Source organism: Humulus lupulus, chromosome 6 (assembly GCF_963169125.1).
Source record: "Humulus lupulus chromosome 6, drHumLupu1.1, whole genome shotgun sequence".
NCBI lineage: Eukaryota > Viridiplantae > Streptophyta > Magnoliopsida > Rosales > Cannabaceae > Humulus > Humulus lupulus.
Genome location: NC_084798.1, coordinates 208,047,187 through 208,073,314, shown reverse-complemented (window position 1 = coordinate 208,073,314; position 26,128 = coordinate 208,047,187). Strand labels below are relative to the sequence as shown.

The following is a 26,128-nucleotide window of genomic DNA, read 5'->3' as shown; positions in this document are numbered from 1 at the left end:
ATCAAAATCAAGATTGAACTTGAGGGGCTTCTTGGACTCAGATTGGGCATCATGTCCCATCTCTCGTCGATCAATCACTGCTTTCTGCATATTTTTAGGCGATTCTCTCATCTCTTGGCGCACCAAAAAGCAGCCAACCATATCCAAAGGTTCAGCTGAAGCTGAGTATAGAGCATTGGCAGCCACCACCAGTGAGATAACTTGGATTAGATACCTTCTTCTTGATCTTCAAATTCCACAAACAACTCCATCCTTCATTTACTGTGACAACCAATCAGCCATCCACATCGCTAACAATCCCACATTCCATGAACGCACCAAACACATAGAACTTGATTGCCATTTTGTCAGGGACAAAATCAACAGTTCTATTGTCAGACTTGCTCATGTTCCCAGCTCACTCCAGTTAGCAGATGCATTCACAAAGCCTCTGACTTCTCCAGTCCTCCAATCACATATTAGCAAGATGTGTGTATACAACATCTACACTCCATCTTGAGAGGGGGGGGGGGGGGGGGTGGGGGGGTATTAAAGGGTAGTTATATTAGGCTTCTGTTTACTGGTTATTTGTCTTAGCTTTCTGTTTGTTTGTTCAGCTTTATATTAAGTTTGTTATTTTATTCAAAGTTAGATTGGCAATCTGGGTTAGTTGTTAGTTTCGGTTAATTAGCTTTAGCTATATATACGACCTTGTAAATTAGTTTTGGTTTTCATCATATTCAATAATAAAGAAAGTTTTCAATTCTTCAATCTTTCTCTCGTTTCTCGTTAATAAATATACTATTGATAATGAGACAAATTTTTTTAAAATGAATAAAAAAATATTAAAAAATATATATTTAAATCATATAGAGAAAAAATAGAGAAATTGATGTATGGTGTAATGTAAAAATCAGAAGTAAAATAAATAAAATAGTATTTTGATGATCTATTTTAGAGCACAGAGAAAAGCAGGTGAATCAATTAAAATCGATGTTAATACATTGAGGCTGTGATGGGTTGGGATCGACGGTGGTAGTCGTTGGATGTTTTTCGTGTGATTATGGTACGTAAGTGGTTTATTACAGTTTTATTAATGTAATTTTTAAGTTTAATTTAGTGTTGGGATAGGTGGTGGTAGAAGAGTATATAAATGATTGATTTCAGCCTTATTTTGTATCTTTATTCTGTTAATGTTTGGTGAGGAAAATAAAGGTTGTGTAGTGTTTTGAGTGTATCTGTATTTCTTTATTGAGCACTAAGTGTTTGATTAATTGTTATAAGATTTGTTTGATGGGTTTGTAGTGTTTTGAGTGTATATTGGATCTTTTTTTATTGAGCACTGTGTGTTTGATTATTTATTTGAATGAATCTTATAATATTTGTTAGGTGCTGTTGGAGGGGTCATTTAACGTTTGAAATCTTGTTTTTTGGTTGTAAATAGTTTAATGTGAATTAGTATTTAGTTATTGAGGAATTGGATGAAGTATTAATATTCTAATTACTTTAATGGACAGGGTTGCTTGTATAGACAATATTTTCCAATAAATACAGTATGGCTGCTTATTATTAATTCATTGGCTTCAGGTGGACATGGTAACTTTTATGTACATATTGAGCATGATTGAGCGAGAGGGATTGAGAAATAAACAATAGAAGGGTCGTCAGCTTTGAGATCAAGAGAAAGATGATAGGGTTATTTTTCATTTATGGGCTTGGGGCTTTTTTTCATTTACTGTTTTTGGCCAACAGTGCAGGCAAATACCTCGGGAACTACAGGGAGAGATGAGTTGGAAGCTATGCTTGATATGCTTTCGAACATGTCCTCATCGGATCTATCATCACCAATGCACATCACAAAGTCTACTGGCTTCCCTTCATTGATCATCGTAGAAAGAACTTTGTCTGCAACGAGTCCTTTAGTAATTCCCTGCATTTTCATAAAGAGAGAGAAGTAAGACCCCCATGGCCATGGAATAAAGAAGTACTCAAAGAGAAAAATATGATGAGAAAGAGCTCGTTCGAACCTGTGGCTTTACTTCAACTATCTGCTGTCCCCTCTTAACAACTACAGGTTCATTTGCAAGGACATTTTCGAGATGATCTAACAGTTCCATAGCCTGGCAAGATCCAAAATAAGGATCACCATCTTGATGGTGCCATACCAAGGCACTCTCCTTGGGCTCTATATAAGATCCTTCAGTTGCTTTTGTATACAATTTCATCACAGGTTCTGCAATTTGTTTCCATTCAACGTCTGCGGCTAAGGGACTCGTATCCCAATCGAATTTTTTACTCCGTCTATAAGAATAAAAACCATTATATAACATTGTTACCGGCAGGGATCCACCGGTATTAATATTCACATGCCGGTAATACACTTTCACCATAACCCGCCGGTAATATCTCCGCTGCTAATGTCATTACCGGCAGATATAGACCCGCCGTTAATGTTATTAGCGGTGGGTATTCCACCGATAATTATGAAAAATACCTGCTGCTAATAAATTTGAAACTGTTCCCAGGCATTGTATTAGCGGCGGACAATCTGTCACTAATAATGGGCAAGTCCGCCGCTAATAAAAAAAATTAATTTTTTATTTTGATTTCCCCATTATTAGTGGCGGACCCAGTACTCCACCGCTAATACCCTGTAATATTTCCGCCTCTAAAAATGCTTTTTCTTGTAGTGTGTGCTCTGAGTTAACATATGAGGGAGTTTAGAATAGGTAAGAGGTGGAGTGTGCAATATTTTACTTATTAAATCATCTTTATTTGACTAGAAATATTGTGGAATAAAAAACGCATATGTGGTAAATCTAGAGTTGTTGCATTAATTTTGATTTTAATCGATCTTGTTGAATCAGCCTTTTGAAATAAAGATATCCATAATTTTTTGGTCTTACTTAGTTGTTCCCATAATCGGTTTTATGCAGAATTTTCATATAATAAATAATGGTGTCACATGCATTCGAAGCATCTATCGTGGCGTGGGTACCCAAGAAGAGGGAAAGAAGACAAAGCTCCACTGAAGTCATGGTGAGATATTGGCCCTTCATTTTTTATTTTGTAATACAGAATAAGAAATATCATGGTTTGTATATCGACATTGGTTGGTGTGATGAAGTATTTTGTCCATCACTTGCTGGTGTTTCATTTTCTGTATAAGTTGGTAGTATGGGTTTGGTGCTATAAGAAATGTGGCTGTACATCTACACTATAGACTACTGGTCTTTAAAAGCTGTAAGACTGTTATTATTAGTGTATTGTGTAGGTGGATTATTAGAGCATCCCAAAGCTTGTAGCCTCGGAGGTGATTTGACTATATTTGTCCGACAAAATGCCATATTGTCATTGCTAAGTGAGATTTTCACTTGTTGTAGTCAGAAAAGTTGCTGTCAGATAACGTTGTCTTTTTTTTTTTTTTTGTTTTTTTTTTTGGAAAATTAATAATATTTATGTACATTTGGCAACACTCAAAGTTACTTGCACTACTCATGCTCTTATGTGTTAATTTGCTCTTATGTGTTAATTTGATGAATGTTCATTTTCTTCTCGCTTTTCTCGCTTTTACTGGAAAGCTTCTTATTTACTCTTCAGCAACTCTATTCTATCTCCCAATAATCTACTCTCTCCATCAATCCAACAACTACCAAAAATCGATTCACCTTCTTTCTTTTTAATTTTATATTTTTTCACACAATTTTTTGAGAAATTTTACAGCTATAAACAACCTTTGTATTGACACTTTCTCCCTCCACAACCTTTTTATAAATTATTTACACGTTGTCGTCGAAACTATAGGCCAACCCAACTCTTCTTCAATTTATGGAAGAAATGTACATTTTACCTTACCAATTCTTTAATCCATTATTTTAATGTAAAATGGTTACTAGTTTAAAGGAAATATCCTACCCTTGCTTTTAGATATATATACATGTACCCACCGTTGGATACCAAAAATGTAATTTCTCCACAAATCCAAGGGCTCACATGCATTTGAGGTTTTGCATTCTTCAATATTAACTGAGGGTTTACATAATTATCCTTTTACAATTTAGTCATTTTATATAAAATTTTTCTAAACTTGAAAATTTAGTACTTTTATGTAAATTTTGATATTTATGTCTTCTAAATTTTACAATTTTTTTTTATTATATTTTGATATTTATGCAACTCTAAAATATTTTTAAATTTTTTTGCCCCCAATAAACAAAGTTTTTGGATCTGCCACTGGACACAATTATATATAATTATTTTTCCAATATTCTAGAGATCCGTATTAAATGTAATAAAATAAGGCGCAAGTATTAAATTAAATGTAATACTTTAAACTCTTTCAAACATTTTTTTTTGCGTTTTTTCTTTAAAGTCGAAAAAAAGTGTAGAAAAAACATATATTTATAGAAGTGATAGTTTCTTAAGGCTCCAACACTAGTCAAAGAGTTCTGAGATACTTGAAATGTCCACAGCTGGTTAATTACTCCTATAACTAAGATAGATACGCATGACAAAACTTCCACATTATTAAGAATGATCTTGTTAGCTCGAAATATCAGTCTATCTGATCAGCTTAATCAAACCAGATACTGAACTTAGAACAGAAATCCATTCAGGTTTATTATCAAAGAGATACTAGAATCAGATCTGCATTTAATGATAATGACTGGCGTACAGTACAGGACTAATCACTTAACAAATCCTAGATTTAGGAAAAATGAAGATGCGTGCGTTTCAAGTTGCTTAATCAGCAGGTCGATAATTCTTGAATCTATTTTCTCAAAAAGATGCCAATTTTATTAGGATATTACATATATAGTATTATGTTCCCATTTAAATATTTTATTTTATTTTAATTTTCCTATAGGGAATATATATTTACTATACATATCTCTAGCTTGATTGTCCTCTTCTTTTTTCCAACATCTTAAGCCCGACGTACCTGCTCAATTAAAGGAGACATAGTATTATTAATCAAATCCAAACTAAAGAATTTAATGAAAATAATGCATGCATGGAAAGCTAACGCTAAAGAATTCTTGAATAATGCATTAACTAACTTACCGGCCTAACATCATAAGAGTGGCCTGAGGATTGGTCCCAGGAGAGATATTGAAAGTCGAACCATCCACAACTCGAAGTGAAGTAATTCCCATCACTTTAAAATCACTGTCAACCACCTTCCCCACAACACATCCGCCATGATAATGCCAAAATGTACTCACTCTTGTTCGACAAAAGGATTCAATTAACGAATCATCATTTGAATGATTATTCATCGGCAAAGATGGTCCATAGAACAAGAACTCTCTCTCACCATCACTACCCTTGTGCTTAAATCGATCCATTACATCAGTTTTCAACATATCACCAATTTTTTTTATTGCCATAACGCAACGTGAGAGGTCAATCGGGTCGGAAAAGTAGTTGAATCGAACGCGTGGTGTGGCTCTTACATCAGTCGAAGAAGCCAACCACAAGGAGCCTCTTGACAAAGGCCCTGGGATTTTTTCAAAAATGAGACCTAAACTCAAATTTGTAGACGTATTTGGTTGAATGTAAGAGACAGCGGTCTCTATGATATAATCACTAGTAATTCCCACAACTTTTACTGTGGAAAGCTCCATTGGATTTGGCAATATGAGGTTGATGGTTGCGCCAGGATTGTCAGCCATGAATTTTCCAACGTTGGGGTGTGAATGTGGACCGATTCCGCTAAGTAGCAAAAGTTGAGGGCTTCCAATAGCACCTGCACTCAATATAATTTCCCCTTCATGGCGTACCAATGCCTTGTGAGACTTTCCTTTTGAATCGGTGTATATGACTCCAATTGCAGAGGGTGCTGTCAGATACAATCACATCAAATTAATCTATCAATATATAGACTAGACAAAAGTTCTATTAATTAAGAAAATTAATAACAAGCTTAATTTGTTAATAATAAAATTACTGATCACAGTAACTCTGGTTAAATTTTTCAAAAAATTAATAAAATTTCCACTTGCTTACATGTATATATATATTAATACTATTCATCATCTGTTGTTAGCTTTAATAGTTCATGTAAAAAAAAATTAAATAGTGAAAAGTTATATATATATTTAAATTTGACTAGAAGATCGTGAAATAAGACTTTATATAATAGTTTAAAATTTCCAAATAATTAATATTTTCAAATTATAATATTTTTGTATTTTATTTCTTTTAATAATGTTGAACGGTGACAATCCTATTACTGTTTTACTTTAATGGCAATAATTTTATAAAGTGAAAATCGAATCCTAAGTTTGATGTTAATCTATTAGAACTATAAATTTGCTAATGCTCCGAAAAATATTTGGAATAAATATGACGTGTGGATGTATTCTAATAATAAGGTTAAGTGTTGCATGTTTGTGAGCATTATGAGAATAAATCATAAACTCGTAGAAACTGTTTTTGAGATAATGAAATTTTACTAGGACATGTTTGGACAACAATCTTATCAAAGTACACATGAAGGTATTAGAACCTAGATGAATTATAAGATGAAGAAGTGTATATATGCACCAAATTTAATTTTATAGGTACAAATTTTTCCGACAAAATTTTATGTATGAATGAGTAACTATCGTGTAAGAAGATATATAACTTTAAGCTGGTGAGTATTTTTTTTTATTTGTGGTGATGATGTCCAATAGTAGTTGGAGCTTGATTAAATCAACCATATTAAGTACTTTCGAACATTAATCACACACATATATATAAATATAAATTTTTTAGCTATATAATACATACTTGAGGCTTTGGTAGAAAAGATGATTCTCTGAACAGTGGCCTGCACAACAACTCGCAAGTTTTCCAAGTTTCCTCGGTTGAGAAGCTCCACAGCTCCATGCCTTCTCCCAGATTGGTCAAAAATTGAGCCAGACGATTTGGTACCAACCTTGTGAGTCAAAGTAAAGCCGTTGTCTGGGACTACACCAGCTTCCAAAAGAGCTTCTCTCGTAGAAGATTGCCAAACATCCAATCTTGGACGGTAAACTATGCTCTCTTCAACCCACTCATATGATCTCTCCATCAAATCCACATCCCATTCTACGCCGGAGTTGGCGAGGAATTCGTCGTCGGCTCTCGAATAGAAGCCGCCGTTAATCATGCTTGAGCCACCTAGAACTCGTCCTCTTAAGTTTTCAACTCCGTCTTCCGACGTGAACCTCTGTGCCGGTGTGGCACCGTCGTCCTCTTGCATGATATTAGCGAAGAATCCACTTGCGGTGAAGACGCTTGGATGTGCATTAGGGGCATCACCCCTTTCGAGGACGAGGACGGAGTACTTTTCTGATAAAGTCGCCGCTATTGGGCAGCCTGCTGTGCCTCCTCCGATAACTATATAGTCATACTCTTCCTTTGGTGGCATTTCAGTTGCATTGTATACTGATTTCATGTACCTAAAATCTGTCAATAAATGAAGTATTTCAGCACAAAAGATTTTATTTTTGATATATAGTCAAATGCTTTTAAGAAACAAATTAATATAGCACCCTCCATTTTTAGAATTTTTAAAATTTTATTTTTCATCATCATTAATTATAATTATGCTTCCTAGCTAAATTATGATGATTACCTTAACTATATTAATTAGAACATTGAATACAAAATGTTAATTTGACTGTCTTAATATTTTGCATATGTTTATTAATTATTAGTAATTGTTTTTGGAAAAAAAATTATGGCTAGGGAAAGCAGTGGTTATTTTACATAGAGTGAAAAATAATAGAAATAGGTTGGTTAATCTTATATATATATATTATACATGTAATAAATGAGTAATAATAATTTCTCATTATATATTTTAAAATTTAATATTAAAGTATATTAATTATGTTTTCAAAACTATAATAAAAAAATATTTATGTGCTTAAAATTATTCTTTTATTTATTTTATTAATTATTTATTTGTCATTTAATGGGTTTTGTTTATCCAAACATATATGTAATTGTGTCATACGACATAAATATACATATTTTTTATTTTGTTGTTTAGTTTTTTTTTAATGAGATACTTATTTTAATTTTACAAACTATTAATTATATAATATATATATATATATAATTTTTTGTTGACTTTAACTTTTTATAAATTAAATGAGTAAAATTTGATCAAATAAACTTTTTAAATGCAAATTTTAATTCAAATTTTTTTATTATATTGAAAAATGTTTTTAAAAGAAAATTAGAGAAAATATTTAATTTTAAAACTAGAATTACCATGCATGTATAATATATAATTCTAAATATATAATTAAGCAAACTTGCATTACATATACAATCACAAATTTATAAATATATACACATAAATTTATTAATAATGAAAACTAAACCAGACACACAATTTTTTTTATTTACTTACATCTCATGTTACAATTAATTACTAATTAGCTAGTAAAATCAACATGGCGACTTTTAAATTTTTAGGGTAATAATCTTAATATCATTAGGGTAAAAATATTGAATTCCTCTACCCAATACTTATATATATATAATTAATTTATGGATATATTTCAAATTTCCTTTAATTATAATATATATATATATACACACTTACCATCTTGAAAACGATTAGGCAGAGCAAGAACTTGCAGTTGGTGATGAAAACTTAATGACAATAGCATAAGCAAGAATGGCGCCATTTATAATGTCACTGTGTTTGAGCTATGAGTGTCTGTTTTTCTTGAACGAATACAAATACACAATTTGCAGTGAGCTTTATAGAAAAATGAATCTTGAACCTAACTCAACGTTATACTTATTAAGTATATCTTCTCTCGTAATAAATATATTTATAAACTCAATTTCATTTAGAAAAGGTTATCTTAATTCCAATAGTAGGCAGCTTTTGTTTCCGTAGGGACTTAACTTTCCTCACAGAAAATCGCATGCATGTTTTTAATTAGAATAAATAGCATTTTTGGCCTTGAATTATGACAATTATATGATTGTGCCATCTGAATGATTCGCGATATTCAAAATTCTTTCTAAACTATGCACATTACTGAAATATGACACTTCTGTTAGATTTTGTTGTAAGTGGCTAACAAATATTATTAATGTGACATTTTTTCTGTTGATGTAACATTGTAATATGTAGAATAATTAACAATTTTGCCTATCGCTACGCAAACTTTGACTATTACCATATTGTGCGATTTTTATTAAAACTAATTTAATTTTTTTCTTAAAAATAATAATTATGTCCTTAAAAATTAAAAAAAAACATTTTAAAATATTAAGAAAATAAACAATATTAAAAGTTTCAAATTAACTAAATAAATTTTCAAATACTCAAAAATTAAAAATCTAATTAATAACAAATACTTTTTTTTTACTTTTTCTTTTCTTTTACAATATAAAATAAATATCTCTTAAAATAAAAATTGAAAATAAATCCTAGAACAAAGTTTGTTCCCTTTCTTCCTCCTTCTTTTAAATTAAAAGTTTTTTTTTTTATTTAAGTCTTTCATCATTCATCATCCTCTTTAATTAAATGTTTTTTTTTCTTTGTTTTAATATTTATTTTAAAATTTCATTATAAAATAGATTTATTTTATATTGTTAAAGGAAAGAAAAAATAAAAGTAGAAGAAGATTTATTTGGTATTAATTAAAATTTTAATTTATTAAGGATTGAATTATTAATTTTAGAACAAAAATGGGGGAATTGCTAACTTTTCTACATGACAGTGTCATATCAACATAAAAAATATCACATCATCAATTTATTAGGCACCTGGAGTGAAATCTAACATTAGTCTCATATTTCAGTACCGTGCATAATTCGAGAGAAATTTTTAACATTGCGAATTATTTGGAGGGTATGACATATAGTGATTATAGTTCTGGGGCAAAAATGTTATTTATTCTTTTAGTTAGCAGGGTCATATTGTACCATAAATAAGTAGAAACCCGTTTATGTAAATATACTAGGGTTTATACTTTTTTGGACCCTGTGTTTTGTCTCATTACCTGTTTGGACCCTGTGTTTTGACAAATTATTTTTTGGACCCTATGTTTTATAAAATGATTAAAATAGAACCCTAAACTCAATTTTGATGAAGAAAAAATTTAAATATAACAACACATTTTTTAAGCAGAATAATTTTATTTTTGTTCTGAATTATTAGTTTGGTAAATTATTTGTGATTTTAGTTGAAAAAACATTGATCAAAATCGGGTTTAGGATTTTATTTTAACCATTTTACAAAATATATGGTCCAAAAAGTAATTTGTCAAAACACAACGTCCAAATAAATAATGGGAAAAAATACGGGTCCAAAAAAGTATAAACTCAATATACTATCTGTTGACTGTGAATTTAGCCAACGACGTGAGAACGTCAACTACGACAACCTTCAAGAGAATTATAAACGACAACAGACAGTTTTTTATGAACGAAAGTAAATAACACGAGGTTTTTATAGTGGTTCAGCCCCGATGATCGGTAATAGCCTAATCCACTTAGAGATTTTATTACTGTATTCGCACTCAAGATCAGATGAACCGTGTCAACTGAGTTTCTTCAGTGTGAGATATTCTAGAACGCAAAAATGGGTTTATCTCAAGAACAACACACTTTCTCTCTCTAGAATGCAGATTCACTCTTGATTTTGCCAAAAGTCCTTTTACGATCGTCCCAAGTCCCTATTTATAGACCTGGGTTCTCAACTGATATCCCCTTTTGATAGGGATATTCTATTATTTACCTAATATTTATATTACAAAATAAACATTCAAAATATAACTGATCCCTAATTTCGAGTGAGGATTGAGTGATTCCCGGATGCTTGGACCGATTCTCACTGAAGTAGTTTTGGGCAGTTTGACGTAACTTCTCATGCATGTTGGCTATTCTTCAAGCTTTACGTAGGTCAAAGGTGGCATACGCATGGCTATCCTTGGACCAAAGGCCAACTACACTCGAGGTATACTCCTCCATTGTGTCCGATCGGACACAATGGTTGTCTTCTTTGGCTTAAGGTGGTTCAAACCACCTTATTTGACTCCTTCAATCAAGGTCCAATATGACCTTACACTTTGCTCCTCGGACCAACATGGTCCGAGCCATCTTCTTCCTAGCATATCCTCGGACCAACATGGTCCAAGCGCTCCTGCAGGTGTCTTGCGCGATCGGGGGAGGTCATGTGCGATCGGGGGAGGTCTTATGCGATCGGGCATAATGCCCCTTGGACCTAAATGGTCCAAGCTTCCTTTGCTTAACCAAGGTCCGATCGGACCTTGGTCCTCTCTCTTCGGACCTAGGTGGTCTGAGCCACCACCTTTCCTTTATCAAAATGGTCCAAGGTACTCATAAGTACCACGTCCGATCGGGCACACATCCTTCTCCTTGGGCCAACAAGGTTCGAACCTCTTCGCTCAACCAAATGCTCGATCGGGCATTAGGCTTTTCTCCTCGGACCAAGGTGGTCCGAGCCACCATCTACTTCTCCTTGACCTGAATGGTCCAAGGTACCTCCTATGTGTATGTTCGATCGGTCATAGTCATCCCTTTGGACCAAAATGGTCCAAAGTATCCACACGCATCATGTCCGATCGGACACCACCATTTCTACTCCTCACTTCATTCAAGCCCAAGTTCACTTCTTCCATATCATACCCGATCGGCCACTATGTGGCTTTCCCCTTGAGTAAAACTTGAGCCTTATTCTTTTTGAACTTATTCGAACCAAGCTTAACAAGAGGTCTCCTAAGCTTAGGTCCGATCGGACCTACTGCTTTTATATCTTGAACCAAAATTCATACCTCCCTTTCACTTTCTTGGTCTTGGCACCAATTTAATTATATGGGTCTTTAAACTGAGGTCTGAGCCAAGCAACCCCCAGTCTAAATACTCTCTTCGATTGGGCGTATTTGGCTTGACCCTCTGTCCCATTCCTTAACTAATGTATTAGGCCATTACTAAGCCAGATCACCCTACTAACTCATGCCACGTGTCCATTTCACCGCCACGTCATTTCCCATCTGCTCTGAACACCCCTTTGGTAATGAGTATCCAACACATTTTGGCAGTCGATCGATTGCAATATGCTAAGTTATCCCCTAGAGTAAGCACACGGTCCGATCAGACCATTTTCAATTTTCCTTGGTTTATACACCTTTGTGGTCATGTCCACTTAGTGCCTCTAGGCATCCGATCGGAGGTATAAAACCATTCCTTTGAGCCTAAAATGTGGTCCGATCGGACCACACCTAACTCCTTAGACCTTGGCTTCTTTTCCTTCCAAATGTATAACCAACCTCTGTATGTTACTACACACATAAGGAACTTAGCCTTATAGGAAAACCCCAAAAATGCCTCCTTTTATAAGCTTTAATAAGTTCAATACTTTAAGTACTTTTAGGCACTTTTGAGCATTAAAATTATATTTTCCATATGTGTTATATTTTTATAACTTGGACAAAATTTTCCAAGTATATAAATAATTCTTATTTTTGATGAATTTTTTCTGTATGGTTACTCACCTCCCCATTTTTTATTCATTTTTGTAGATGAATCGCTCTGACTATAGGGGAGGTGACAATCATACGAACTCCGAATCATCCGCCCCGCAAACAATCGAGACTCCCTTGAATAGCGATTCCTCACCAGGCTCGTCTACTGGTTACACTCCAGAGGATCGTCTTCGCCGCTTCAAGCAGATCCTCCCTCGCTCAGCCTTATATCTTCTTCACGAGGAACAATTTCTTCGACAGGCTTCTCAGTCGACGATGAGGGTGAAGCAATCTAACAGGCTCCCTCAGGAACACGATCCGCAGGTTGCCCGCAGAGCAGTACAGAAGGTGGTAAAGCGCAATCAAACCTGCACTACCACAGCTTCAAGAAAGCCTTCTCTGAAATTTGCTACTGCGATCCAGGATTTGGCTGTTCAGAAGCCACGTGATGAGGGAGAAGAAGAACCCTCCTGGTTCGTTGCCGAAGCCTCAAAACTTAATCCCGCTCTATTCCAGAAACACATTGAAGCTTTAGGCTTGAGTGGGGCAAACGTGACGTGTCCGGGCTCGCATCAAAGAGCCAATAGGCCCGGTGGAAGGTACTGTGCCTGGTCCAGGCACCATGTACAAGCTGGAGCAACACTCCCGCTGCACATCTATTTCCGGTCCGTAGCAGACTACTTCAACATCTCCCCATTTCAGATCACGCCGAATGGGATACAGGCACTCTCTGCGCTGTATATTCTTTATTTTCTGAATGGTTGGGACGAGCCCACCCCTCATGAGGTGCATTACCTGTTTGATCTTCGGACCAACCCTTCTCACAACAACTCAGGTTTCTTCCATTTCTATCACAGGCATAGGGGGGTTACATATCTCAATGGCATCTCCCATAAGTCAAACGCCGGGAAATATCATAAGGAATACTTCCTCACATTGGATATTGAGGCCAACAACTTGGCTTTTACGCGCTCGGGTCCGTTTGAGCGACCATTGCCTACTGAAGGGATGTTTAGGCGGGCCAAGAAATTGGCTAACATGAGTCTTAAAGAGAAGGATGTAAAAAAGTTGGTCACGCTGGACCTTCTTCAGATGGTGAGTCTGGTGCCATGTGAGCAGGATCTGGTGGTGGAAAGTACCACCGGGGAGAACGACACGCCTGGTCAGTCTACCGAGGGCACAGAGCAAATGACTGATCGGCATTCTCCTGGGCCTTCTCCGCTTTCCCGTAGACCTGGCGACTTAGTCATTAGAGAGCCTGATCCTCAGCGTAGATCTACTATTCCCGCTCAACCTGGGAAAGGAAAAGCTATCCAGGTTGAAGGGGAACTTAGCTCATCCTCGGACGACGAGGATGAGTTCCTTGATCAGATCTTCAACGCAGGTAACACATGCTTAGTGAAAATAGGCATATTTTTTATAATTGGTAATTAGAGAGTATCACAATTGTAGTATACACTTGCATATATTTCATTATGTTTATTTCTTTAACAATCTTGTTTTTTCATCCTTGGCAGATTCAGACATGTTCAGAGATTGCGTTGCTTCAAAGAGGAAAACTGGTGATGGAAGTGGCTCTATGCCTCCACAGAAGATTCAGAAGGTAGTACCGCCAAGTCAAGGGAGGCAACCTGGGGGACCGACTACACTTCCGCCATTGACCCCCTCTTCCCTTCCTCCTTCTGCGAGCCTAACTCCTACTCACCAGGGTAGTTCGAGTGAGCTCTTTCGTGCTGTTAGCGACCTGGGCAAGGGGCTTCTTGAGGATATTGGCCGTGATGCATCGACGCTTCAAAGCCTAGACTCCTACCCTCGACTTAGTGTCGAAGTTGTCTTGAAGAGAGGACTCGCTCAATTGATGAAGGTAAGCATTTTTCCTCGAGATACTTTGTTATTAGTATTTTTACTTGTATTAACTTTTTGTCTTCCATGCAGTCACTTGTCACCATTGGTCATGCTCAGCTTCGAGCCGTAGATTACAAGGAGCTGATCAAGGTGCAGGACGATCAACTGGTGGAGGCCAGGTCCAAGCTGGAGCAAGCAGAGAGAACTATAGCTGAACGGGACGAGTCTCTCAAAAAGCAGGCTCAAAACAATGCTTCCTTGACAACTCAATTGGAGAAGCAATCCCTTGATATTAAAGAGTTAGTTCGAGACAATGAGAGGTTGATTAGCGAGAACGAAGAGCTGAAGCAAGAAAAAGAGCTTGACTTGATTCGCTTTGAGGAGGCCAGTTTTGACTGCTTCTATAAGGTCTGGAAGCTGAACAAGCCTCTTAATCTTGATTGTTTCCCCAAGGAGGCCCAAGCAGAGGATCTTGCCAGATGTGAAGCAAGAGCCGCTGAAGAAGCTGCCAACCCTCCTGCACTCGCCCCAACCTGCTCTGCTATATCATTTCGAGCGAGAGGAGCAGCTGATGCAGAGGAGGGAGTCGATCAACCCTCTAGAGGAGCTCGCCTGTGACTCCCTCTCATAGTTCATCACAGTCTACTTTACTTTGTATTTTGTTGCTCGAACTAGTGAGCTATTTTGACATTTAGCACTTTACTCTTTCCTTGCTGACAATTTCAAACTTCTAAGTTTTTATTGTGCATAGCAAAGTTTTTGGATGCCTTTAATTTCACATGAGAATTTAGTTTTTTAACTTAGAAATTTTTACCATTCCATAAGTTCACACCAAATATACTTCCTCATGCTCTTATTGCTCTAACTTTTTATGAGCGTAAATGTCTTGTTACACGAATATCAGTTTTTAACTTAGAATTTGAAAAATTCTAAGTTACTTAAGCTTTGTAAAACAAGTTAGCTTAACGGGCTTTGTAAAACAAGTTAGCTTAACGGCTATTTTAGACTCCTAAACTTACAAGTCAGCCCAAAAACAAACATATTTGCTCGTGCTCTTATTGCCTGTGTTGAAATACATACCAGTATACCCTATGTGCCCCCCAAGTGATTGAGGGTGGATAAATCCTTGATCACTTACTACTTGATCGGATTTGTTCGAGTAGTTACTACTCGTGAAACACATGAAATATACGAAAATATATCAGTAGTTGACCACTACATAAATATTATCTAAACGTTGGTCCTCCATATTATGATACCGACCAGTTGAACACTGTCCAGTACATTAGTTTTTAAAAGACCTGTTTTGTTTAAATTATTATGACAGTTGAACACTGCCCAACAAAAATAATCAACACATATGCAAAGTTTGTAGCAAGGTACGACCACAATGCGTGTGGTCTCTTTTATTACTCGTAATAATAAATGACAAAACGTGTCTAACAACGAGTTCCAAACAAAATAACATTGTTCAAAATAATGCGACTGGGTAGCAAATAACCAGTTCACAAACAAAAAACTTAAATAACAAGTTAAGCACTTGATACAAAGCTACTACTCTGCAAGTAGTATTTATTGATAATATTTTCTCAAGTGCTCGCCATTCCAGTAGTTTCTGATCAGCTCCCCATTCAATCGAGCAAGCTTGTAAGTGCCGGGCGGTAAGACCTGTTCAATTTGATATGGTCCTTCCCAGTTCGGTCCTAGCACACCAGCTGCTGGGTCTCTAACAAACACCTTCCTTAGGACTAAATCTCCGACCTGGAACTTTCGATCTCGCACTCTGGAATTGAAGTAGCGTGCCACTTTTTGCTGATGAGCTGCTACTCTGAGGCTTGCCTCCTCTCTTCTCTCTTCGAGGAAGTCCAATGATTCTGCCAACAACTGATGGTTCTCCTCTTGGTTGTAAACGGTCCTTCTATGAGAGGGTGGATCTATCTCCACAGGTAACATGGCTTCATACCCATATGCTAAAGAGAATGGGGTATGGCCAGTTGCCGTCCGAGCGGTAGTCCTATACGACCAAAGGACTTCTGGTAACTTATCTGCCCAAGCACCCTTAGCTTGTTCCAGGCGCTTCTTCAAAGTGTCCTTCAATGTTTTGTTCACTGCTTCAACCTGCCCATTGGCCTGAGGATGGGCCACCGAGGAGAAACTTTTGGTGATGCCATGCCGAGTGCAAAAATCGGTAAATATGTCGCTGTCAAACTGGGTGCCATTGTCAGACACTATCTTTTTAGGTAGACCATAGCGACATATTATATTTTTAACAACAAAGTCCAACACTTTCTTCGATGTAATCGTGGCTAATGGTTCGGCCTCAGTCCATTTAGTAAAATAATCTACTGCGACCACAGCGAATTGCACTCCTCCCTTTCCTTTGGGTAACTTCCCGATCAAATCAATGCCCCATACTGCAAAAGGCCACGGACTTTGCATTTGCCTCAAAAGATTTGGTGGTGCTCTGGGTACCTTAGAAAATCTTTGGCACTTGTCACACCTTTTCACATATTCCATAGAGTCTTCGTTCATAGTAGGCCAGAAAAATCCTTGCCTCAAGATTTTTTTAGATAGACTCTGCCCCCCAGCATGATCTCCACAAAACCCCTCATGCACTTCAGCTAATAAGTTCTTTGACTGGTCGGGGGTTATGCACCTGAGGAGAGGTAAGGAGTATCCTCTCCTATATAACACTCCATCCACCATGGTGTACCTAGCAGCTTGCCTCATAACTTTCCTTGCTTCATTACGACCATCTGGGAGCGTCCCATGTTCAAGGTAAGCAATGATGGGAGTCATCCAGGTGTCGACTATCGTAATCGGCATGGCCTCTTCTCTATCAATACTTGGCTCTGCCAAGTACTCTACTGGAACTATATTCAGTGTTTCGGCATCTTTCGCACTTGCAAGCTTTGCCAGAGCATCAGCATTGGAATTCTGCTCCCTTGGTACTAGCTTAATGGTATACTCCTCGAACTGGGCTAGTAAATCTTTAGTTTTGTTTAAGTATGCCACCATGCGTAGGCCCCTCGCCTGGTACTCCCCTAATACTTGATAAACCACCAATTGGGAATCACTGTTTATCTCCACCGACCGGGCACGTACATCTCTAGCCAGTCGCAAGCCTGCTAAGAGGGCCTCATACTCTGCTTCGTTATTAGAAGCATTGAATCCGAACCTCAGTGCACAATGAATTCGGTGCTTCTCTGGTGTGACTAGTATAATCCCAGCTCCTGAATGGTGCTCGTTCGACGATCCATCAACGAAAAGTTGCCAAGCAGGAACTTCTTCTTTTAACCCAGTAACACTCTCCTGTTGGTTAGGGACCTCAACGATTCCGGTACACTCAGCGATGAAATCCGCCAAGGCTTGACCCTTAATAGCAGTCCTTGGTTGGTACTTGATTTCAAACTGGCCTAGCTCGACCGCCCATTTAAGTAGCCGACCAGACGACTCCGGTTTTTGCAAAACTTGGCGAAGAGGCTGGTCAGTGAGGACCTTGATGGGGTGTGCTTGGAAATACGGCCTCAACTTTCGTGATGCAAGTACCAAGCAGTAAGCCAACTTCTCAATCATGGGGTATCGGGACTCCGCTCCTATCAAACGCTTGCTAACGTAATACACTGGGTGCTGCACCTTATCCTCCTCACGTACTAAAGCAGCGCTAACAGCGTGTTCCGTGACTGCTAGATATACAAGTAGGTCCTCTCCATCAACTGGTTTAGAAAGAACAGGAGGTTGAGCCAAATGTTCCTTTATCGCCTGGAAAGCTTGTTCACACTCTGCGGTCCACTCGAACTTCTTGCCTCCTTTAAGCAGGTTAAAAAACGGGACGCACTTGTCCGTTGATTTTGAGACGAACCTGCTTAGAGCCGCAATCCGCCCAGTCAAGCTTTGCACATCCTTTATTCTTGTGGGAGACTTCATCTCTATGAGAGCCTTGATCTTTTCAGGGTTTGCTTCTCTTCCTCGGGAGTTGACAATAAACCCAAGGAATTTCCCAGAACCCACTCCAAACGAACATTTGAGGGGGTTTAATTTCATGTTATACTTCCTCAAGATTGCAAAGCAATCCTCTAAGTCTCCCACGTGCCCCCCAGCTTCTTTCGACTTCACCAGCATATCATCTACGTATACCTCCATGCTTTTGCCGATTAAGTCACGAAACATGCCATTCACCAGGCGCTGGTAGGTAGCTCCTGCATTCTTTAACCCGAAGGGCATCACTCTATAGCAATAGAGCCCTATATCCGTTCGGAAGCTGGTATGTTCTTCATCAGGAGGATGCATGCTGATTTGGTTGTATCCCGAATATGCGTCCATGAAGGACAAGGTCTCGTGACCAGAGGTTGCATCCACCAACTGGTCTATTCTCGGTAAAGGGAAACAATCCTTCGGGCATGCTTTGTTTAGATCAGTAAAATCTACACAAGTCCTCCACTTTCCATTGGGTTTAGGCACCAAGACTGGGTTTGAAACCCAAGCTGGGTAGTATGCCTCTCTAATAAACCCGTTCTCCTTCAACCGCTCTACTTCCTCCTTAAGAGCCTTTGCTCGATCCTTGTCAAGTAACCTCCTCTTCTGCTGTACCGCTGGATACCTTTCATCTACGTTGAGCACATGGCTGATCACAGTTGGTGAGATACCCACCATATCCTTGTGAGACCAGGCGAAGACATCCTGATTCCTTCGCAAGAACTCTATCAGCTGTGCTCTCACCTCAGCTTTCAATTTCTTCCCAATCTTGACCCCTCTTGTCGGGTCATTCTCATCTATAAGGACCTCCTCTAACTCCTCGGACGGTCCCACATCACTCTCATAATCCCCAAAGCGAGGATCAATATCTCTTTCCTCGCTTTGGGCAACGCCCTATTTGGTGACTTCATCACCTGATGGGGTCTTCTGCTCTTTCAAACTGGGAGTGCTCTCCTGGTCACACTCCTTCAACACCTCTTCATCGTTTACTACGACAAGACTCTGGTCTACGTCCATCTCATCCACTTCCCCTCCTTCAACACACACAATCATGTTGTTTTCCTTGGCACCTTTCTTTGCCTTAGCTATGGAGGCATTATAACACTCTCTAGCTTCCCTTTGGTCTCCTTGGACGTAGCCTACGCCAGCGCTGGTCGGGAACTTCATAGAAAGGTGCCAAATTGAAACTACCGCATGCAAGTTGGTGAGTAGTGGTCGACCAATAACCACATTGTAGGCAGACGGGCAGTTAACAATCAAAAATTCAGTCATCACGGTTTCATGCTTGGGAGCTTCCCCTGTGGTGACTGGTAACTTTATTGTTCCAGCTGGTGATAGTCCCTCTCCAGTAAACCCGTAAATGACGTGAGAGCATGGTTTCAAGTCATTGATGGATAGCTTCATTTTTTCAAAAGAGGACTTATAAATAATGTTTACGGAACTTCCCGTATCAACCAGACATCTTTTCACCTTCATGTTAGCTATTTGAACTGTCACTACGAGAGGGTCATTGTGAGGATACCTCACGTGTTTGGCATCCTCCTCAGTGAAGGTGAGGGACTCACTTTCATACCTTGGGTTCTTTGATGGTCTCTCCTCCATCGTCATAACCTCGGATGTGGACGCTGCCTCCAACTCATGACGAAGGGTGCGAGCATATCTTTCCCTCGCCTTGCTGCTATCACCCGCAAGATGTGGTCCTCCACATATTGTATCTAGTGTGAAGTCCACAGGTTCAGGTTGCAAAGGTGGGGACCGTTGTCGCTTGAACCCAGGATTATTGTTGCTTCCCTCTCCCTGGGTTTTCTCTGCCTTATATTTTTTTAGTTTCCCCGAACGGAGGAGAAACTCTATCTCATCCTTAAGGTGGTTACACTCGTTCGTGTCATGACCATAGTCTCCATGGAAACGACAGAACTTGTTCTTATCCCTCTTACTCATTTCCTTCTTGATTGGAGGGGGCCTTCGGTAAGGGACCTCCTGATGGCTGGCTAGATAGATCTCCGCTCGGGTTGCCGAAAGAGTAGTGTAGTTGGTGAATCGAGGTTCATACTTCGTAGGTTTGTCATTCGACCCAGACTTAGCTTTCTTCTCACTGCGGTGGTCAGACCCGTTATTCCCACGTTTCTTACTACCGCCTTGATCATTTCCGCTATCCTTTGGAGTATCCCCCGATCCACTTGGGTTGTTCAACCCGTTCTCTCCTTTCTCAATGGCATCGTCCAACTTCATGTACTTATCTGCACGGTCCAAGAACTGTTGTAAAGTTGAAATTGGATGGCGGTGAATGCTGTCCCACAAAGGACTTCGATAAATAATACCCGAGGAGATCGCAACCATCTTCCCTTCATCTCCAACAGCGGTAGCCCGATTGGCTTCTCTCATAAACCTCTGTATGTAGTTCTTGAGAGATTCATCTTTGCCTTGCCTAATATCCACCAAGTGGTTGGCATAAACTGGAGGGGTTCGGGCAGTGCTAAACTGCCTGCAGAACTCCTTCCTAAAGCTCTCCCAAGAGGTGATGGAGTCGGGTTTGAACTTCCAGTACCACTCTTGGGCAGTGTCTGACAAGGTGGTGGGGAAGACTCTACAGCGGTAATCGTCACTCACCCCAAGCAGCTCCATCTGATCTTCGAACTTTCCAACGTGTCTCACCGGGTCTGCCTTTTCTGTATAAACTGGCAATACCGGCGCCTTGTATTTCCTTGGTGGTTGGGCTGCTCTTATTCTAGCACAAAAAGGGCTACCACTTCTGTGGTCTACTGGATCAATAACTGGTTGTTTGGATAAACCTTGTACTGCCGCCGTCAAAGCATCAAGCTGGGCTTGGATGGCTGGGGCCACTGCTGGGGATGCACTTTCGGGACCGCTAGGTCGGGCACTCCTATCCAGCGTATCCACGTCAAGTATTTCTACTCGACTAGTAGGACGGATTGGCTCATGCCCTTCGACCGGAGCGGTCCTCCTTCTGTCATCAATGATGTCCCTTAGGTCCTTCTGAGCAGTGTTCTTTCCCAACCGGTCGAACACCGTACTCCGAGTCTTTTCGGAGGGTCTATTAGGTGGAGCGTGCTCCTTGCCATTACGCTGGTTGGGATGTCGTGGTGGCTTCCCCGTTTGAGCTGGTTGATTATCTCCCCCTCGTCGGTTATTATTCTTCTCTTTCGACTGGTTGGTGTGGTAACTGTCACCTTCATCACGCCCATGTCCATCTTTGAAGTGTGAAGTTTCCTTGCCACGAGGGGCTTTGTTATGCCCCTGCTCAGAAGGTGTTTTCTTACTGCCAGACTTATGACTTCCTGACCTGGAAGTCTCTGATCTATGGCTCCTTGAGGGGGTCTTAGAATTCCCCCTTTGGGTAGAGGCAGTGCGTGATCGTACTCCCTCCTCCTCATGACCAGGCGGGTTACCACCACCTCTTGCTGGTCTATCAGCTTTCTTTTGACCAGCCTCTATGGTCCTTGCTTCTTGAGTGGGTATCACCCCAGGCATAGCTTGAGCATTGGCTCGGGTCAACTGCGCAGCTGCCTCCAGAGCAAGTGCAGCTTCGCGGTGTCGCCTGTCGGCCTCTTCCTGCTGTCGACGGATCTCCTCGCTCCTAGCGTCCATCTCTTGTCTCTGCTTGGCCATTTCCTCAGCAAAGGCCTCCTGCCTAGCATTGAACTGGGCCAACTCATCCTGGAACGCGCTCATGGTCTCCTGGAGCTCCTCAACTTCAGGAGCTACATCCTCAAGCACGACCCTAGGCTCATTCTCACGATCTTGAACGTTAGGATTTTCCGATCTAGCATGCTCCCTGGAGGTGCTTGCCCTCTTGGAGGCCGCGGTGGTGTTCTTAGGCGCCATATCGCTTTAGGGACTGTCTGTTTTCTCTTCAGGCTCTCAATGAAAGCACCAAAATGTTGACTGTGAATTTAGCCAACGACGTGAGAACGTCAACTACGACAACCTTCAAGAGAATTATAAACGACAACAGACAGTTTTTTATGAACGAAAGTAAATAACACGAGGTTTTTATAGTGGTTCAGCCCCGATGATCGGTAATAGCCTAATCCACTTAGAGATTTTATTACTGTATTCGCACTCAAGATCAGATGAACCGTGTCAACTGAGTTTCTTCAGTGTGAGATATTCTAGAACGCAAAAATGGGTTTATCTCAAGAACAACACACTTTCTCTCTCTAGAATGCAGATTCACTCTTGATTTTGCCAAAAGTCCTTTTACGATCGTCCCAAGTCCCTATTTATAGACCTGGGTTCTCAACTGATATCCCCTTTTGATAGGGATATTCTATTATTTACCTAATATTTATATTACAAAATAAACATTCAAAATATAACTGATCCCTAATTTCGAGTGAGGATTGAGTGATTCCCGGATGCTTGGACCGATTCTCACTGAAGTAGTTTTGGGCAGTTTGACGTAACTTCTCATGCATGTTGGCTATTCTTCAAGCTTTACGTAGGTCAAAGGTGGCATACGCATGGCTATCCTTGGACCAAAGGCCAACTACACTCGAGGTATACTCCTCCATTGTGTCCGATCGGACACAATGGTTGTCTTCTTTGGCTTAAGGTGGTTCAAACCACCTTATTTGACTCCTTCAATCAAGGTCCAATATGACCTTACACTTTGCTCCTCGGACCAACATGGTCCGAGCCATCTTCTTCCTAGCATATCCTCGGACCAACATGGTCCAAGCGCTCCTGCAGGTGTCTTGCGCGATCGGGGGAGGTCATGTGCGATCGGGGGAGGTCTTATGCGATCGGGCATAATGCCCCTTGGACCTAAATGGTCCAAGCTTCCTTTGCTTAACCAAGGTCCGATCGGACCTTGGTCCTCTCTCTTCGGACCTAGGTGGTCTGAGCCACCACCTTTCCTTTATCAAAATGGTCCAAGGTACTCATAAGTACCACGTCCGATCGGGCACACATCCTTCTCCTTGGGCCAACAAGGTTCGAACCTCTTCGCTCAACCAAATGCTCGATCGGGCATTAGGCTTTTCTCCTCGGACCAAGGTGGTCCGAGCCACCATCTACTTCTCCTTGACCTGAATGGTCCAAGGTACCTCCTATGTGTATGTTCGATCGGTCATAGTCATCCCTTTGGACCAAAATGGTCCAAAGTATCCACACGCATCATGTCCGATCGGACACCACCATTTCTACTCCTCACTTCATTCAAGCCCAAGTTCACTTCTTCCATATCATACCCGATCGGCCACTATGTGGCTTTCCCCTTGAGTAAAACTTGAGCCTTATTCTTTTTGAACTTATTCGAACCAAGCTTAACAAGAGGTCTCCTAAGCTTAGGTCCGATCGGACCTACTGCTTTTATATCTTGAACCAAAATTCATACCTCCCTTTCACTTTCTTGGTCTTGGCACCAATTTAATTATATGGGTCTTTAAACTGAGGTCTGAGCCAAGCAACCCCCAGTCTAAATACTCTCTTCGATTGGGCGTATTTGGCTTGACCCTCTGTCCCATTCCTTAACTAATGTATTAGGCCATTACTAAGCCAGATCACCCTACTAACTCATGCCACGTGTCCATTTCACCGCCACGTCATTCTTTTCAAATTTTTGGGATAACACTATCATTAGGAAAACTACAACTTATTTGTTTTCTTACGTTAAGAAAGAGAAAAGTACGTAACTTTAATCTTCTTTCTTTCCGAATTTGTGATTCATAATTCTTTCAAACTGTTTACTTAATTACTACTTGCATGATAATAAGTCTTTTCATCTTATTTTGATTTGGAAAACAAAAGTAAACTTGGCTTGCCCGTTTGGACTTTTCTCTCTTTAGAAGTGAATGAATCTTTATAACTATCTCTTTATTCATGTGTATGTGTAATAATTAAATTTCTATTTTATTTTCCACTGGGTCAATAGACTAGAGAATTAGATCAGTCTTATTATGACGAGTAGGTGACCAAAGAAAACAGTCATCCGGGATCGCATTTAATCCTTTTTTTTATTGCTCCCGTAAGAAAGAAAAATAAATTAATATTCAATTAGGAGGGATAAGTAATGCATGTAAATTTTTATTATTGGGCAACAAGATCAATATATCTTTATTTATTCTAAACCTATATTCTTCTAGTTTATTTAGAAAATGAAAAAGAAAAAGAAAGACGAAGATTAAACTCAGAACCAAAAGACTATATTGAATCTATTTTTCTTTTGTGCGCTTACGTTATATGATACTCACGTACGTGCATTTTAGCACTACAAAAAATTAAGAGATCTTTACATAAAATACTAATTTTCGTTAAAATATTTCGTTTTTATGGTTAAACATTTTTTTTTTTCAAATTTTATGATTTTAAGGAATTTTTTACATTTTTACGGTTTTGTCCTTTTTGTTGTTGTTGTTGTTTTCAAGTTATTTTCATGTTGTTTTTAGTTTTTTTTTGGTGATGTTTAGTTGTTATAATATATGTTATTTTTTAGTTTTTTTTTGGTCCAGTGAGTTGTTTACATGTTATTTTTTAGTTGTTTTTCCAAAATACAGTATTTTCATAATTATATGAAACTTTAATAATCGTATTTTTGAAAACTTGAGTGCATACTTTTTTTTAAATTATAGAAACATTAAAAAAGTAATAAAAAAACAAAACAAATGTGTATTTAAGAAAAAATCTCAAAAATTAATATACATAATTTTTTGTGACTAACCGTGACTTTTAATATAAGAAAATTTTCTTATGAATAAAAAATAATATTTAGTTACAAGTTTTTACTAATATATTTTTAGTCGTAATCAATTATATAAATTAATAAAATTTATTGTGACTGAAAACATATTCAATCACAACAAATTATAATTTTTATGACTATTACTATTAATCATACTTTTTAATAATAATATATGTATGCCGGTGATAATGTACTACAATTTTTTTTTTTATTTTAATCATAAATTTTGTTGTGACTAAATATAAGATTTTTTGTAGTGTAGTTAGAACAAATCAATGATGTGTATGTTATTATCTTTTAGGATTAATTAGTAAGATGGGTTGAAAATGATGGCATTGGATTGAAATATAGCTAAGTTTTGATTGGTTTTTCACATAATTGAAAAATAAATACATAGAAAACTTTGGATGATGTCTTTGTTTATTACAAAATAAAAAAGGGATCGATCCCATACATACAAATAATAATTTCATTTTCACATTATTATGTCAAAAAATTACATGTTATTTTCATCTTCACATATTCACAAAAATTTCTCATTACATCTATAAAGAGAAGCTATATCTTATCCTTTTTATATTTAATGATTTGTTGTGACTTGTGATTAAGTATCTTTAGTCGTACTGTAATATGATGATAATATTTTTATATGTAAATTTTTTTCCTCTAGGAGTCAAAGGGAAATACCGCAACACTTTGTGGGTAACTTTTTTCCCCTTTGTGTCTTTGTCAACCCATCAGCTCTCACTACATACAAGACAAATCTGTTTTTGGGAATTCTCCTTCCAGAACAAACAACAGTCGTACTTGCAATAATGAATTGATTGATAACCTAACCCTAACTTCCTCATTTTTTTTCTTAGACTCATAGAATGAAATCGGAATCTTATTCTCCTTCGGGATTGCAAATTTCATAAACTTCAAAAGTTCATCAAAGGAACTATTTGTCCATTTATTCATAACCTTCATGTGTATCATCTTCGCCAAGAAATTCAAGGAAGACAACCAGGTACAACCAGGGTATAACTCAGTTTCGACCTCTTGAAACAGGTCATCAAATTGATTCTCCGCACTATTGCCACCACCATCTGAAATTCCTTCATTTATGCCTTCTTCGTTAGTGTCTTGTTCACCAATA

The 26,128-nt window shown here is 38.4% G+C and overlaps 3 protein-coding genes across 3 annotated transcripts; 1 reads left to right on the top strand and 2 right to left on the bottom strand.

Annotated features, from left to right (window-relative positions):
- Nucleotides 1–1,711: 1,711 nt before the first annotated feature.
- Nucleotides 1,712–2,369, bottom strand: LOC133785919 (probable alpha,alpha-trehalose-phosphate synthase [UDP-forming] 9). The gene is made up of 2 exons (XM_062225132.1): nucleotides 2,007–2,369; nucleotides 1,712–1,909 (listed from the first exon to the last, which is right to left on the bottom strand). The coding sequence occupies exons 1-2, from the start codon at nucleotides 2,367–2,369 to the stop codon at nucleotides 1,712–1,714; spliced, it is 561 nt and encodes a 186-aa protein (XP_062081116.1).
- Nucleotides 2,370–4,685: 2,316 nt separating this feature from the next.
- LOC133784436 ((R)-mandelonitrile lyase 4-like) lies at nucleotides 4,686–8,677 on the bottom strand. Its single transcript, XM_062223783.1, has 4 exons — nucleotides 8,567–8,677; nucleotides 6,757–7,416; nucleotides 5,044–5,821; nucleotides 4,686–4,921 (listed from the first exon to the last, which is right to left on the bottom strand). The coding sequence occupies exons 1-4, from the start codon at nucleotides 8,649–8,651 to the stop codon at nucleotides 4,873–4,875; spliced, it is 1,572 nt and encodes a 523-aa protein (XP_062079767.1). The 5' UTR covers nucleotides 8,652–8,677; the 3' UTR covers nucleotides 4,686–4,872.
- Nucleotides 8,678–13,196: 4,519 nt separating this feature from the next.
- Nucleotides 13,197–15,080, top strand: LOC133785917 (uncharacterized). The gene is made up of 3 exons (XM_062225131.1): nucleotides 13,197–13,851; nucleotides 13,985–14,331; nucleotides 14,403–15,080. The coding sequence occupies exons 1-3, from the start codon at nucleotides 13,476–13,478 to the stop codon at nucleotides 14,928–14,930; spliced, it is 1,251 nt and encodes a 416-aa protein (XP_062081115.1). The 5' UTR covers nucleotides 13,197–13,475; the 3' UTR covers nucleotides 14,931–15,080.
- The last annotated feature ends 11,048 nt before the right edge of the window (nucleotides 15,081–26,128 follow it).